Genomic DNA, 16,610 nt, shown 5'->3' with positions numbered 1-16,610 from the left:
ACAAAGGTGCTGACTAAAATAAGGTCAAATCAAATAAGTATCAAATACTGGTTTTCAGGAAGATTAACTGTTAATCTGGAAGCAACAATTAAAATTGCTTCCAAAACATATTTTCTTGAAGTTGGGGGAAACCTAGATTTTTCTTTTTCATCATATAAACTAAAATTTGCTAATTTTTCTCACCCCCCCCCCAAAAAAAAAAAAAAAAAAAAGAAGAAAGATTTATAAATAAGATCTTTTTAGTAAGCTATTTTAAAATATATTACTATATATAAAATATAAAATATATTATTATATATGTTAAAATATATTATTGGTACTTACTGGATAAAAGGCATCATAGCAAACTATTGTAATCCCAGGTTTTACTCCAATGGAAGCTATTGAGTTTTAAACAAATAAAAAAAGAATCCTATGAAAAGGGGGAACAAACAAAAATGACTAAGAATTTATATAAAGGAATATTGTAATAAAAAAATATTAATTAAAATTCCAAGGAGGCAACGGGCCTACAAAACAGGATATGAAAAGAAAAAAACATTATCTGAGATAAACATAATCAGCTCTGTAGCTGATATAATTCACTATAGGATACTTAAGGAAAAGCCAGTGATCTCTGTGGTATAAGTACCTTCAAGTGTTCTTGACATGTTCAAGAAGACAGCTATTGTAAGTACCAAAAAATAGGAGGATCAGGAAATAAGTGAATTAGCTTAACAAACCCAAGTTTCTGGAACGAATTATTCAGCAATTTGCCAACACCAAAAAAGATAAGAGTAAACAAATAACTTTTGTTTATCAGGAACATTGTATCAAGTGCTCCAAGAGAGTGACTTTAACTTAACCCTCAAGCAGCAGAGTTTGTATCTTAACAAGGCTTTTTTGTCTCTATTATAATAATGGTATGCTAATTTCATACCACCCAGTTTCTTCACCAAAATACCGTGTGAGGCCAAGTTGGTTATCTACAGAAGTTCTAAGAAGTCAGCTGTAACCTCTTTATCACAACTTTCTCTTGATGTTACAGATAAATGCTTTCAAATTAATTTTAAAAGATCTCGCTTTTGTTTTCCTATTTGATTGGCGCTGTATCACTCACCTTTAGTTCTAATTAATCAGACTTCTCTATCGACTAATTCATCATTCTGGCCAGGATCAATGCTAGGTTGTCAGGCCTACAATTATGTGTTCGTCATGCCAAATGCTACTACAAGATTCATTTTTTTTATACTGTGCTTCTCTGATGTATTATTATTGACTGTACGGGATACTCTGCCAGTTCTATATCCAGCTCATTTGCAGAACGCACAGAGACATAAAGGACAGCAGAATAAAATGTTGCATATGGTAAAGTGTTAGTTGGCATAACATGTTAATTCAATCACTTTTTTTTTTTCTCCTGTTTTGAATTTTAATTTTGGTTTTTGATACAGTAATATTCCGGTTCTGATACTGTGAAGCTAAATAGGGAAGTAAAATGGAGCAATGGAGTCCAAGACCTATAACGAAGGACTTGAAAAGATGAGAAAATCATGACAGTATTTTCAGTAATTGAAGGAGCTGTCAAAGAATACAGCCACTTGTACTAGGTGTTACTCAACCTTAGGATTGAAGAATTCACAAGAAAGTTTATATAAGCAAACCAAGTATTTAGGAATATAGTAAATGCAAACAAACGGACAACACAAAACCACACAGACAAAACCCCCCCCACCACATTTACTGTAGTTTGATATTATTGGTATCCAAATGGGTCACAGTCCCACTTGATATCCCCAGTTTAAAAATAATAATAAAAAAAAGCTTTTGTAGAGTATTATGCTGCCTTGCAGTTTCCCAACCATCTGGGAGGAATGTTGCCAGCAGGTCAAGGGAGGTGATCTTCCCCCTCTACTCAGCCCTGGTGATGCCACAACTGGAGTATTGTGTACAGTTCTGGGCTCCCCAGTAAAAGAGGGACATAGAACTACTGGAGCGAGTCCAGATGAGGGCTACAAAGATGGTCAGAGGACTGGAGCATCTGTCGTACAAGGACAGGCTGAGAGCTGGTTCTGTTTAGCCTGGAAAAGAGAAGACTGAGGGAAGACCTCATTGATGTATAAAAATATCTGAGGGGAGGGTGTCAAGAGGTTGAAGCCAGTCTCTTTTCAGTTGTACACAGTGACAAACTGAAGCACAGGACATTCCACTTCAATATGAGGGGGCACTTCTTTACTATAAGGGTGACAGAGCACTGGAACAGGTTGCCCAGAGAGGCTGTAGAGTCTCCTTCTCTGGAGATATTAAAATCCCGCCTGGATGCCGTCCTGTGCAACGTGCTCTAGGTGGTCCTGCTCGGCAGGGGGGGTGGACTAGATGATCTTCAGAGGTCCCTTCCAACCTCAACCACTCTGTGATTCTGTGAATGTATGGCCATTTATTTTTCTTTGAGTCATCCGTTGTGTCTGAGTTCAGGCATCGAGGGAATTTGGAAAGACAATGTAAGAAGAACACAATCAGTTACCAAGATCTGGACTGTCTTTCCAGTTTTGCTGTGCAATACTGGTCAAACAGCTTTTTCTTTTGTGCTATTTCCTTTCTGACTTTCCATTTCTCTGGATAATTGAGATGAGGTTGTTTTCATTTCTTAAGGATGTGAAGTTAATAGAACTTCCCTTTTTGTCATTTGTATGTTTTTCATAACTTTTTAGCCTATGGGCTAAATTTGCTCTCCCCTGCCTGCAAATGCTAGTCTCAGAGCCCTGAAACTTTTGTGAAAGTTGGCTGAAGAGAGGAGAAAGAGCCCTGACTGCCCTGCTGAGTGGAAGGTTGGGCACTTATATCCAGATGAATAACACTCCTCATAAATGCTGAGATTAATCAGCAAGGGTGTACCAGCAAACTGATAAGCAAGGACAAGCAACAGCTGCTCCTCCCAAAACTGGTGGGGTTATATTATTGACAAGATAAAGGAATGATAGGAGGAAGACATGTGAAGCAAGCGTATCTGTAAAGGGACATAGGATGCAAACCTGTAGAAAATCATGATTTATGAGTTCTGCAGATCAGGACTTGTGTAATCCCAAGAGTCTGGATTGTGGGTGCTACCCCAGGTACTCCTATATATTAACAAGATGACAAAGGAGACAGCTTTATCTGAGGATGTGTGAGCAAAACTTCAGGCAGCACCTGTTGTAACCCAGGCGTGGAATGACCAACCCCTGGCTCCTCCAAGCCGTGTATCAGTCCATCTTTTAATAACATCCCTCAACAGCAGACAAAGAAAAATGCGAAGCTTTCCACAGAAGGGCGTAACAGGTGGAAACCTTTCAACCATGCGCGGCTACAGAGACTGGGGAGAAGCCGCGGCGTGTCTGTGAGGAGGCACGAAGCAGCACCGAGGTGCCCGCCATCGCGTGCCTCCTCACAGAGCTCCTGCACCGAGCGGGGAGAGCTTGGTCGGGAAGTGACGAGGGGGTCCCCTCACAGCTCGGCTCTTCCTCAGGCAGGCCCCGGGCGGTGGGGAGGGAGCGCCGGGGCCGCCCGGGATTGCGGGAGGCGGCGGCGGCAGGAGGAAAGGGGGCGGCCGGCGCCTCCCCGCGGCTGGGGCCGGGCCGGGCCGAGCCGAACGCGGAAGCGGGCGGCGGCTGGTGTCGGTGCGCGGCCAGCGGGGCCGGGCGCAGGATGCGAGGAGGAGGAGAAGGAGGAGCAGCGGGAGGAGCGGCAGCAGTCGGAGGAACCGCCGCTGCGGCAGCATGAGCGGGGCCGCGGCGAAGCAGCCCCCCGGAGCGGGGTCCGCGGACAAGGCGGCGGCCGCGGCCGCCGGGGACTCGGTGCCGGAGCCGCCGCCGCCGTCGCTGTTGAGCGTGGACGTGACGGGTTTGGTGTCGCAGTTCGCCAGGAGCTTCGTGCTCATCTTCCCCGTCTACGTGCTGGGCTACCTGGGGCTGAGCTTCAGCTGGGTGCTCATCGCCCTGTGCGGGCTCTTCTGGATCCGCAGGCACCGCGGCGGCAAAACCTCCCGCCTGGGCCGGGCTCTCGCCTTCCTGGAGGACGAGGAGGAGGCGGTGCGGCTCAGCGTCTCCTCGGCGGATCTGCCCGCCTGGGTGAGTGCCCAACAACGCCCTTCGGCGCTTCCGAGGGAGCAGCCGAGCCCCGCGGCCGGCCTCGGGCCCGGCACCTCCGTGGTGGCGGCCGCCTCCTCCTCCTCCCCGGGCTGCGGGGCACGGGCCCGCTGAAGGCCCATAGCTGGAAGGGAGAAGGTGAGGAGCTGCCGGCCTTGGGGTGCCCGGCCCTGCTCCGCCAGCCTTCCTCGGGACCCGGGACCGTCCCTCCGCTGCGGTGGCCTGACCCCGCCGCCGCCTCCCGGCCCGTTAGCGCCTGAGGCGGCCGCCCTGCCGTGCCCTGACCGCCGCCGCGGACCGGGCTTCCCTCGCAGAAATAAACTTTACCTCAGGCTTTGGGTTACCTTTTTATTATTTTGTATATTTTTTCCCCCCATCGGATGGCAGCGACGCCCGCGTTTGGGACGTCGCGAGGTTTCTGCGATATCTTGTGACTGGGGAAAAAGGTTTTTTTCTTGAAAAGTTGAGAGCAGAGGCTGACAAAATCAGCTTCTTAACGGTTTTAAATAAAGTGTTACTTAATAGGGAATGACAGAAAAATGAGGTGGGATTCTTGGCTGGTTTCAGGGCTGTGAGGGGAGGGCTAAGGTGAGGGCGCTCAGGTGGCCGTACTCGAGCATCGCCCTGGTTGGCTTTAAAAGGTTTTCTTCGAAAGTGGAACATTCCTTTGAAAGTTTGGGGCTTTCTGATAAATATTTACAGCTACCGTTTTCAGCCGAAGCTCAGCTTCAGAGCTGACTACTAGCTTTTTGTAATTTTTACCTGTGGCATTAAATTTCTTTAAACACAGCTAACAGCCAGCCACCCAGCAGCGCTCATCAAGGCCTCGGGTGTCCTGTTCTGCTAGGGTAATCCGCTGTGAGGAGCTTGATGCTATCTTGGTCTCCACATCAGAAGTCTTGGGGATTTCTGCTGAATCTTTCCATGTGATTTTGTTGCTGTCTGTTCTCTGCTGCTCAGTGATAGCCATCCACGTCTCTGCAGGGTGCTCTGTGCAGTGGCTGTGCACCAGACAGACTTGCGATGTTCATTATCCAAGTTGTGGTCTCCTTGTCATCAAATCGTACCTGATGTTACCCGTTCCCAGCTCTAACAAGGAAGTTACGCAAGTTTCAGACATCCAGAGTGAATATAGGGTATAGGTGTGAAATGGGAGGCCTCGTACTTCTGTTTTCTTGTGTCTTTTACCCTAGTTCTTTTTACAAGATCGTGGTAAACACGGGAACTTTGTATAAAAGAGATGAGGTGGTTTTACTGCTTGAAGCTGAGATGTAAGTCTTAAATAAACTGGCCAATAGCTCTTACGTTAGCTCTATGATTGCTTTTTTTTTTCCTGTTACCATGCAGTCATATAATGGAAATGTTCTGATTTGACGCATTTAAAATAAATTAATTGAACCTGGGTTTGTTGTGGAGGGTTGTGTAAGTAACTATGTGCCAGTAACTAGGCAGTGGATACTCAAGCTTAGTGCTGTGTGTAAACTCTAAATCATAATTAGTTACCTTTGATAAAATGGCAATTAATTCTTGCATGGAGTTGGCCAAATACCTAAAAATCTAGAAAGGGGCCTCTTGATGTACACTGTGGGTAGAAATTCATAGAGAGAAATGAGTGCTGGCTGCAAGCACCTGCATATCATAGTGCTGTCAGAAAGCAATTGATCAGTATGCGGTGTTTCCCTGAAGGTGTGACCATCTGATACATCAGTTGGCAGTTGTATTGTAAATCACTCTTTTCTTTTTCTTTTACTTTTCTTCTCCTCTTTAATCATATTGTTAAATCTTAAAGGTCTCGTTTCTTTTCCTTCTGCTAACTGTATGCTATAGTCTGGAAGTATGCATCCAAATAAATGTAGCTTCCAGATTGAATGCAGCTTGGAAAACAGAAGTCTGTTGCGGACTGAGGGCCAATCAAAAGTAGTCTTTGTCTGCTCTCATAGTCATTAAGCTTCTAATGACTCTTTTTGCTATCTGTGTACAAGTTTGTCTTGGACAATAGCTTTTCTCTTTCCTTCTGTTTTCTATATGTTATCCTAGAGAATCACGAATTTCAATCATATTTTGAGTAAGAGACAATGGACAGTGTATGGAGCCTGATATCTCTTACTATTGATTGATTACTGTTGTTCCAGTTTATATGTCTCAATGTGAACTCCAAACTAGTGTGTGCTCTTTTGGTTTCTGATCATGGAAATAAAGTTAAAATGCAACGTCATCTTACCCAAGTAAGTTAAAATATAGGGCATTTTCTATTCTTCAGGGACTAAAATTGAGATGCAGTAAGCTGTTTTTCAATTAATATTACCTAACATCCTAAACACTTATTTGCTTTGTGTTTTTTTTTTTTTTTTTTACTATTCTTATTAGAAAAGAATTTCAGGTGAGCAGCAATGTATGTGAAGTGTGATTTTTATTATTTTTTATTTTTATTTTTTTCTCTTACCTGCATTAAGATTGATTACTGCATAAGCCATTTATCTGAAGTATGCAGTAATACTTCACTGACTTACTTATTTTTAAGAAAGTGGTTATTGCATGAGTAATGTGTTAAGATTTGTCCTGTGACTATGCTTAGTTACGATTTGCAAGTAATACTATTGTGCTATCACACTACAGTTAGTAATGTTAATTATTAGTTTCTTAAAAAGATTTAATTTTTCCATAACCAGATGGTTATATGATAAGAACGTTCCTTTCTGTGAAAGGAATGAATTCAACATGAATATAAGTCATTTAAAATGTAAATACTCTGTTATTTAAAATATTATGCTTAAAGATCACACGCTAGAACATAAACTCTTCAGGAAGCAATTTTTCTTCTCTGTTCCTTGCGCTTTGTGTTACTAATACAAGTGGATGGGATCAAGAAATATTTTGTTCGCTGTCGTAATAAGATCTGTACTCATAGGCCTGCTAACGTGTAGTTATAGCTCTGCTGCGTGTTTGGGAGCTGTCACTGGTTATGTGGGGTGGGAGGGAGGGGAGTTGGGCGCTTTTCCAAGTCATTTGAATTAGGCAGCAGAATTTACAATGCAAAATGACTGGAGATCAAAATGGTCTTTAAATAAAGTCAGTGTTTCCCCTGTCTTAGCAACGTTTCATACACTATATGTATTTTATACTGGAATAAATGTAATTAAGATGCAAACATATATAGGGAAAGCAGCAATTAAGAATCCTTACTTTGAATAGAGAAGGTAGGAAACCAGGACTGAAATTTTAAAGGCAAGGCATCATGTTGCTTTAGATGATGAAATTCCATCACTGTTTTAAAAATAGAAGTGGTGTAACCAATTTACTTCATTCTTTCTCAGAACAACCAAAAAAGTTACCTAGCTTTTCCGTTTTAGGGGATTTGGGATTGTTTTATGTTACTTTCATGATGTATTTACAGTTACTGTTCAGCATTGTTTTGGATAAGTGAATTTTACTCCTCTTTTCTTCAAAGTATAGATAAAGGCCATGCTGACTTTTTTCCCCCGGATTAATTGTAAATTTGGCCTGGTACCAGGGCCTGTATCTGTGCAGTCTGTCAGCAGTCAGCAGGAGACCAAAATAGGAACAAATCTTAGCGGTTTTAGATAATTGATTCTGAAAACATGTTTGGACAAATTTTTTTGTTTCTCTTTCCAAGTATTATAATGAAACTAAAGTAGTATACATCTCTGTAGTAAAAGTAGTGTCATATTAATATATTAATTACAAATTTGTGATAGTATTTTGTGTCCTATAGACTTGAGTTTCTGCTGTAGTTTGGAGTGATTTTTATGGTGGTATTAATTGTTTTTCTCATCTACCTTAAGGTAAAGGAAAAAGCCTGCCCAAACTGATAAACGTGTGACTAGTCACCTGTTCAACTAAGCTGACTTACAGTGGTAAAAAAAATTGATAGGTACTCCTCTTGGGAAGTGGTATGAAATTCTTGTGCTCAGGTAGTAGTTTGAATTGCTGTATCATCCCTACACCTGTAGGGAAGATACTTGTGTGTACCGTTTTTGATAGATGCTGATGTATGATGTATGTATATATCCATGAATTATCAACCCAGGATTAGATGAGCGTTTTTTCGCAGTGGTTCAGCAAAGTATGGCTTCTGTGGTAATTGCATACTTGTTAGCTGAGTGTTGGATTGAATGTTGAACAAACCCCTAGTGTTTAAAGGGTCACAGACTGTTCTGGGTAAAAGTAGTCTTTGGAACATGTGTGAGAAAGGAAATTATGATTTGTAACTATGAAATGATTTGTATTTAGTCATGTATATCTTTTTTTTTCAAACCCTTCTATGAGCTTCTTGTAAAATACTGTAATTATGTGGTTAGGGGAATGAAGATTTCAGTATTTACTGATATTAGGAAGGCAGACCCAGTATGTTCGTGGAAGAAGATCAGTTAAGCAGGTCTAAGTGCAGAGTCATATCCTGTACTGAGTTGCATCTGCAGAGTACAGAGGATTGAGGTAGTGGTGCTCTTACATGTATTTGATATGACAGCTTCTGGATGCTGTAAAATCAAACCTGTGAACTGGATCTTAGATTCAGAACAGGAAGCTCCAAAGACTCTGTTCTGACGGCTATTGAATATGTACTCAATAAACCTGATAAAGCAAAAGGACTTCTGCAATGTTAATTTGTTTTTTAATTCCCACAGAACAAAAAGAGCTTTCTCTCAACTTACAACTTCAGCTAACGGTGTTAGCTATGTGAATTATAGGTGAGTTTTTATGCAGCATACTAAAACATAAAAAGGAGGATATGAGACATTGTTACACATCCTCCTCATCCTTTCTCCAAATGTTAGTTGAGAATGTTAGATTCGATAGAAAAATGACTTCCATGTATGTCTCCTTAATGCTAAGCTGCATCTAATCAGTTTAGATGGTGAGTGCTGCAGATGGCCATATCCTGTGGTCTGCCAGCCTGCATCTGGAAAGTATGAAACAGCGTGAGTGAGGATGGAGTAATAACTTGTGAGTACTGAACAACTGAAGTCCACATCCTTCTGCCTGATGCATTTTTTTCAAAACCGCCTTCTGTTCGAGATGCCTGATGGTGTATGCATACACACATGTGTACTGTGTGGTTTAGTGGTTGTGGGTTTTCTGTTTTTTTGGAAGAAGTTTAATTTGGTTCAGTATTACTTCTTGTACCTCAGAAGGTGACCTGGGTGGCTTTCTAAGAGTATGCCGTAGGTAAGAACGATGGGTTCTAGGAATGGAGAACCAGGTGGAAAAAAATTAACTTTTATGTTTGACATTGATAATATCTTCTGTTTCTCAAATTTACTGTATTAAAACTATGCTGAGCTGACTTGTGTCTCATACTGTTTTCTGTCACGTAGTAATGGGGTAAGCATCACTGTGTGATTCGTACGGAAAGATCCTTTTCCAGAGTGTTTATGGTAGAAAACCATGTGATGAGCTGATGTTTATCAACATGATATCAAATTACTGTAGAAAAATATTGACCTGAAAATATTAGTATGCTTTTGAACTGTTTTTAGGTACAACAGACATTCTAGCTATCTGTGTATAATGGATTTTTTTTTTCAATATAACAAACTGATGCTATCCAACAGTTATCAGTGACTTTTTTGATGTGCTGTTTGAGTAACTGAAGTTTTGTGCCTTTTTATTATGTTTAAATTTTACTTTCACTTTGGTCTGCCAGTGTTGTTTCCATGCCAGAATAGTCTTTGAATACAGGGGTGGGGCCACCTTGAGCCATATTTGAATAGGTAGGAGTCATAAAGATCTTGTCAGTAAAGACTGAAGCTTTATGGAGGGGGGGAAGGAAGGCTGGAGTAAGTCATCCTTTTCTGCCTCTTCTACGAGCTGCTTCTGGCTTTAGAGAAGGATTTACTGCTTCTCGAGACTGTTGGCACATCACAGAGTGTAGTTGGATATGCATTCTAAATTATATTTTTATTTTTATCTTTTTGCATGTGAGAGCCTGCTGGAAAATAGGGAGATGAATCAAGGTTATTATCAAAACATTTTCATAGTAGTTTACAGTAATGACAGCCTGCTGTAGAAATTTTAAGCATTCAAAACAATTCTTTGGTGTCCCATTCTTGTATTTTAAAATGAAAGAACAGGTAGCGTTTTGTTTCTAGTAAGATAAAAATCTTTGTCTTAAATAATTTGATTTATATTGCAGTTTATTTTCCATTTATCCAGCTGTCGCTAATTATAGCATAGAATAAGTTTTCTAATTGCAGACATTGCCTCAAGTGTAACTTTTTGGAGCTTTGCAGCAATTTCTTGCTGACCATATGCCTGAATATGAGGTATGGGTTTACGGAAGCTGTTTTCAAAACGTGTTTTGAAATGAGGTTTTAAAAGAATGCAGTTTTTTAAATATCCCCTGTAGCATCTGAAAGATGGTTTGGTAGAGCTTTATAGTGTATCATAGTGTATCAGATTCTGAAAGCAATGGTTAATGATTATAAAGTGACCTATGTCACTGATTTGTTGTGTTTCAGCATGTAAATACAAAGGAATCATTAAAAAAAAGAGTATGGTCCTTCTGGAAGCATTGCATAAACAAGAGATTTTTGCATTAGACACTGATAATGTAGGTAGAGGGTTGTTCTGAGCATTTTCAGCCCGTGAAGTCTCATCTTTCTCATTGTTTTCTGTATTCTCAGACAATATAAATTAAATAGGATACTGTGCTTTCCTATGGAAGATGGAAATGTTCACCCCACCAGCCAAACTTAAATCCTTGTCTTTGGATGGTGTGTGTGAGCACTTAATGAAAATAAAATACGAGGTACTCAAGTGTGAGTAAGAACAGTGGGAAAGAGTATTTTGGTAAGAAAGGGGTGTGTCTTAGTTTTAAACAACTGTTTGAATTAAGTAGGTTATGAAACTGAACTGCTTAGGTCTAACATTTTATCATTTGTATAACTTTTCGATTGTATGGCACTTCGGTATTTCTGGTTAAGATTTCTATCAGGTGAAGAAGGGAAGTATTCTTTAAAGTAAAGAAAGAAGATGTTAGATAGGGAAGAATCAAATCAAGAACTTGCTAAAAGTGGCCACCTGTGCAATGGTTGAAGCTGGTTGCCAGCGTGGTGTGTTTGACAGTGTATGTGGTTCTCCAGGATGGCTTGAACTCACCCAGAACCCTCTTCAGTCCCCTCTGCCATACGCTAAATGCTTTTCTCACTTTGCAGCAAAAGACAAGAGGATCTGGACAGCAGTTGCTTTTCTTACGCAGTCTTTAATACTTCTTCTGAGGAAGCTTCGACATCTCACTGGATGGGAGAAAAGTTCTGTTGGGGCGAGCAGGGAGGGATGACAGTGTAACCGAAGATGTATGTGATGTTTTGTTTTGGAAAATAAGGATCTAATTTAATTTTTTCTTTCTGGCACTTCCCAACTTTTCTGTGTTCTGATTCCATGAATGTCATTCCTTTTACTATGCTTTTCATGTAAATTTTGTGACTAAAACGACCATCAAATCACAAAACGGATCATTGTCATGCCTGGATAGTGAGGCTGTTCAAACTTGCCACATGAGCTAATGGAGTAATTGGTAGCACTAATAGATTCCTTCTCCATTGACTTCAATTAGTCCAGATTAAACTTGCGTTGTAAGGAAGTTTCATTACAAAGGTGAGGTTCAAGAGTCAGAATCATAGAATCACAGAATTGTTTGGGTTGGAAGGGACCTTACAGATCACCCGGTTCCAACTCCCTGCCATGGGCAGGGACACCTCCCACCAGGTCAGGTTGCCCAAAGCCCACTGTGTCCTTTACTGTTTTTGAGGGTCTGTGTTCAGCATGTATGTCTTGTTAAATCCATTCCATTTGCCTCATCTCAAGATACTTTGCGTTGATCTTTTTCTTGTTCCCTAACAGTCCCGTATTTCTCGGAAGCTCACAGTTCAGGTGAGCTGTGTTCTGTCTCTTCTTGAGTCCCACTGGGGTGTTGTTTTAGGAGGGGAGATGCTCCTCAGCCTTTCCGCAGAGCCATTTGATCCCCATGCCCAGCCCAACTCTAGTTTTTATTCCCACATAGCTTCTACCAAGCTCCGTGTACCGGTCTTTTTGGACTTGCAGAGCTCTTTTTTTCTTTGCAGTTTAAATGGTGCAGCCTTTTGACCATTCTGTTCCATTTTTGTGCTTCCTGTGATGTTCTTAAAAGAAGAAAGTGAGAATGTTCAAGCTTCTTCCTATTGAAGTTTTATATACATTCTTATGAGTAAGGAACCAGTTTTATTTGGAAAAGTTTTATTTGTAAGCAAAGTCCTGCTTTCCTCTGTGTTTCAATAAGCTTACTGCAGAGAGAATCAGGGAAACCAGTAGTTAAAAAGAACGATTCTGCAGTTTCCAAACAAAGTAAAAGTGCACTCCTGCCAAAACAGCTGTCCTGCACCCAGGTGCGTTTTCCCCCTGTCTTCCTGTGCCAGCATTAGCGTTTACCTGGCCAGTTAATCACCGGCTTTGTCAGGCTGGATGGGGCTTTGAGCAACCTGGGCTGGTGGGAGGTGTCCCTGCCCATGGCAGGGGGGTGGAAATGGATGGACTTTAAGGTCCCTTCCAACCCAGACCATCCCCTGATTCTATGACCAGTTCCTCGAGTTAGCTTACTGTGCAGCCACACGCGTGCTGGTACCTACAGAAAGGCGGCTGGGGAAGCCAGTTTTGATATGAAATGAAGCGGTGCCTTTCATGAGAGGACCCTCTTAGCAGGGAGTGGCAAGTAACGCTGCTGAGATACCTTTGATGGGAAGCCCAGTGTGAACCTGAGCAGTTTATAATGCCGAGCTGCACATCCAGCTTCTCTGATAACATTGAAACAGGCCTGTTAACATACCTAATTATCAAACACATAAACCCTAAGTACTTTGAGCCAACTTCAAAGCCAGCCCCATATTTAGTGGGTGGTTGGATCAGATGAGCTCCAGAGGTCCTTCCCAACATGTTATTCTCTGATTGTTTTTGTTTTAAGCTATCGTTTAATTAGCTTTCAGTCTCCAGCTGCGGCTTACAACTAGTAAGAAACCTTTTCTGCATAAGAAGTCAGTATTTACTTAACTATTAAGTGTACCAGCAACAAAAGTAGATGATGGCTATCTTTAGAGAGAGGTTCTGTGGGAGGTAGTGAGACTTTTGAAGTCATTCAGATGCCTGTCAGCTAAATAGCTAGTATTAAGGCTCTGTGCAGCAAATTGCTAAAACACAGCATTTTTCCGATGGAACTCCGGTTATATAAATAACCTTTCAGAGAGGAGCGTTCCTGCGTGAGTCACTGCACCAAGTTTCGTCTGCTACACCCTGACGTGACTACAGGACTCTCGTCAGCACTTGGGAACCTGAAGCAGGGCTAACGGTTTTCAGCCGAAGCAGCCCAGGATTCTGCCTCAGGAAGTTGTTACTAGAAATACGAAACTAGATTTACTTGGCTGAAAATAGCCGCCACATGATGGACGGGCATTACATTGTCATTTGGCTGTCCTTATCGTATAGCAGCCTGGGTCAAGTTTACATTAGGTCAAAAGCAGGCTCTTTCCCCTGAGAGAGTTGTGATTGTGAGTTTAATTGCCCACCTTTTTATGTCTGTTTTAATGAAGACTTGAACTGAGTCAGTCTAGTTCAGGCTCTCGCCCTGTTGTTTTCATAACCTTTGTTTGCATTCCTTCCGATAGATACTGGCTCATGTGAATTATCCAAAGAGACTGAAATAGTTTCTTTGGGGAAGGTTTGGAAGATTAGCACCAAATACGAAATTCAAAATGTATTCCCAACCTGTTGTCTGTCGGTATCCCATCACTGTCTGTTTTAAAGGGCAGGTGGGAGGAAAGCAGGTGGATCTGCGTGGAAGCGCAGTGCCTCCCTGCTTCATTTTTAAAAGTAACCGCGGGATATGCCGATGTGTGAAGGTGATCATAAATCCTGAAGTGTTCTGGTTTGAATTAACCCTGCAGTATTACCATCCACACTTCTGTTCTTAAAAGTTGTGCGTGTTCAGTTTGAAATAGCTTACTGGGGAAAAAAAATGATTGTGGGAAGGAAGAAAACTCAGGTAGAGCTTAGCAGCTGAGGAAGCTCTTAGTTTGGTATTTATGCACTATTACTTTTTCTTTGTAATACATGGTTCTTCAAGCCTTATTTCAGCTCCCCATACCTTGATATAAAACAGTATGTGTGCTTTCTCGGATGCCGTTCTTCACACAGCACACTCCGTAGGCTGCTAAGCTTTGAAATCCAACAGTGAGTAAGTTTACAACTTCACATCCAAAATCTTGACAAGAACTCGTGCGGCATTCCTCTGCAGGGAAGAGTTTTACGAGACAGGCTCTGAGGTGTTTGTGCAGCCTTACAGAGCGAGCCCTCGGGGCTTGTTGGTAGTTAGCACGTTTCACCCGTTTGCGTGTTTCCAAGCAGAGTGTCATTACTGCAGTGAATATATATTTCATTTGAAGAAATACCTTTCGATTTCTTTCCTTTCCCTCCACCCAGCCTATTGATTGATCCAGTTAGTTGTTGAACTAGGATGCTAACTGCTCCTGTATGCATGGCTAGGAAGTTGTCTTAGCCTAGTAATCAGGTTTATGGTGCTGACTAACTATATATATTTTAAACTACTGTGTTCCTCACCCAATTACTTTCCTCCTAAAATACTTGGAACTGGAAAGAGAACGCTTTTCCACCCACCCACCCTCTGCCAGTTAAATGTCAAATAGCAGCCAGGAAATAAGGGAATTTTTCCATGCCGTAGGGAGGTGGGGAATCTGGGTTCTGGCTTTTGAGTTGTAAGTGGTACAGGAATATCTGATAGCGATAAATTAGACAATTGATTAGGTGTGACTGATAAATTAGATTAAAATATAGTTGTTTCTCTGTCTCTATTTGCTCATGGTAGTCTTCATTTCGGTTTATCTTTTAGGGAAAATATTTGAGCTTTGGAATGTGTCTTTTTCCCCCTCCTCTTTGTAGGGTGTGTTAGGTATGAGCACCGTGGTGATGTGAATGTGCTTGAATTGTCCGTGCTCCTTTGAAAACATCGTTTTTCTTACTTCTGTCTTGTTCATTTAAGTCTCTATTGTGATAATTAGCTCTCTGCTAGATTTGTCTGTGTATAAAGCATTTTAAAGAGCTGTGCATAGTAAGTGTTTGTGTTATTTTTGGTCTTACATAGACGTATGGTAATTGAAAACTTCTGCCAACAGTTGTTTTTCCAGTTCCTTTGTGTTAGGTTGAACTTGTCTGCGATTTTTGTCCAGTACGTGCCCTACCTTTTACGAGTTCTCTAAAGTGTATTTGTGAATAACAAAATGTTACCAAGCTGTTCAGTTGGTTACTTTGATGTGCTGAAAACCTCCCTAATGAATTATTTTTCCTTTCTAGTTCGTTAGAGCAATCCATAGAACCATGGATTTGTTTTGGAAAATAGCGTTTTGTTTGTTTGCTTGTTTACAAATCACTTTCTCGTATAAGAATAAAAACCTTAATTATCAACCTTAATTTTACTGTATGAGATATGAAAAACTACAAAAATGTTATTTTAAAGCAGGGATTCAGGAATTCCCTTCCGGCACACGCGTGTTGTTTTTAGTGTACCTGCTTCCTATGTACTGAGCTTTCTGGTTTTCTGGCGCTGCTGGGAGGGAAGTCTGCTGTTCTAGTAACACCACAACAAGGCTTCTGACAAAGCTGTCACTGGAAGTGGAGATACCTGAAAGTAGGTATCTTTTTTTTTTTTTTTATTTCCCACTTCTTCCTAGGGCTCTTTATGTTAAGTCTGGGGAGAGCCTGCACAGCATCGTTCTGGATGTTATGCAGAACTGGGGAGGGATTGTAGTGGGCAGTGAGCGCATATAGGACCTGCTGGACAATTTTTAAAGATATTCAAGCATTTACGCAGGAAACGGGTAATAGGAAACCTATTATGGGATACCAGGGAGCAGCGTGTGTTAGTTCTCGCTGAAGATATCCAGTCTTTCATCTTCATTTCAAGTGAATCTGGTATTTGGGATGTAGAATATTTGGCAGTTTTTTTCTTCTGGTGAGAAGTGGAGACGTTTCTGCTTGAAGTGAAGCTCTCCTGAAGGGATGGAAATGATGGTAGCTTTTCCTTGAAGTTGCTTTAAAGCACTTATCCTTGACTGTAATAACATTGATTCACATCTGTGTCCTCACAGTGCAAACAAGAAAACTGTAGAACATCATTTCAACTTTGACTCTTTGAAAAGCAATAGAAATATATCCACTTGCCAGAGAGAGATTATTCCTTATTCCTAAAATTAATGGGTTTTAAGCTCTTGACAAATCACTTTGGAATTTCTTCTCTAAAGTTCTCATTCTTGATTCCAATGGAGCACATGAGCTCCTAGATTAGATGTAACCCGTGAGAAGTTATAAGGTTGCTTGCTTCTTTGCTCGAGGCTTGCGTTGCCTGGGGCAATGATTTTCCTTTTTTGTCAGTCTGTTGTTTTGTGGGTTTTGCTGTTCCAGTCTCTTCCAACAGTCGAAGTGATGAGCTCCAGCTCCACTTTCCGC

At 41.4% G+C, this 16,610-nt stretch overlaps 1 protein-coding gene across 3 annotated transcripts in view; it reads left to right on the top strand.

Annotated features, from left to right (window-relative positions):
• Nucleotides 1–1,431: 1,431 nt before the first annotated feature.
• ESYT2 (extended synaptotagmin 2) overlaps nt 1,432–16,610 on the top strand; it is an 86,755-nt gene continuing 71,576 nt past the window's right edge. For 2 of the 3 annotated variants that reach the window (XM_040546231.1, XM_040546230.1), the window contains exon 1: nt 1,432–4,085. In XM_040546231.1, the coding sequence (XP_040402165.1) occupies nt 3,735–4,085 (351 nt within the window). In that variant the 5' untranslated portion in view covers nt 1,432–3,734. Of the gene's footprint in view, nt 4,086–9,048; nt 9,069–16,610 lie in introns of those variants that run through there. The other variant, XM_040546233.1, reaches the window with a different exon arrangement.

The sequence above is a fragment of the Cygnus olor genome, chromosome 2, assembly GCF_009769625.2.
Source record: "Cygnus olor isolate bCygOlo1 chromosome 2, bCygOlo1.pri.v2, whole genome shotgun sequence".
NCBI lineage: Eukaryota > Metazoa > Chordata > Aves > Anseriformes > Anatidae > Cygnus > Cygnus olor.
The sequence above is the reverse complement of the archived record's forward strand: the minus strand, read 5'-3'. Positions and strand labels throughout refer to the sequence as shown.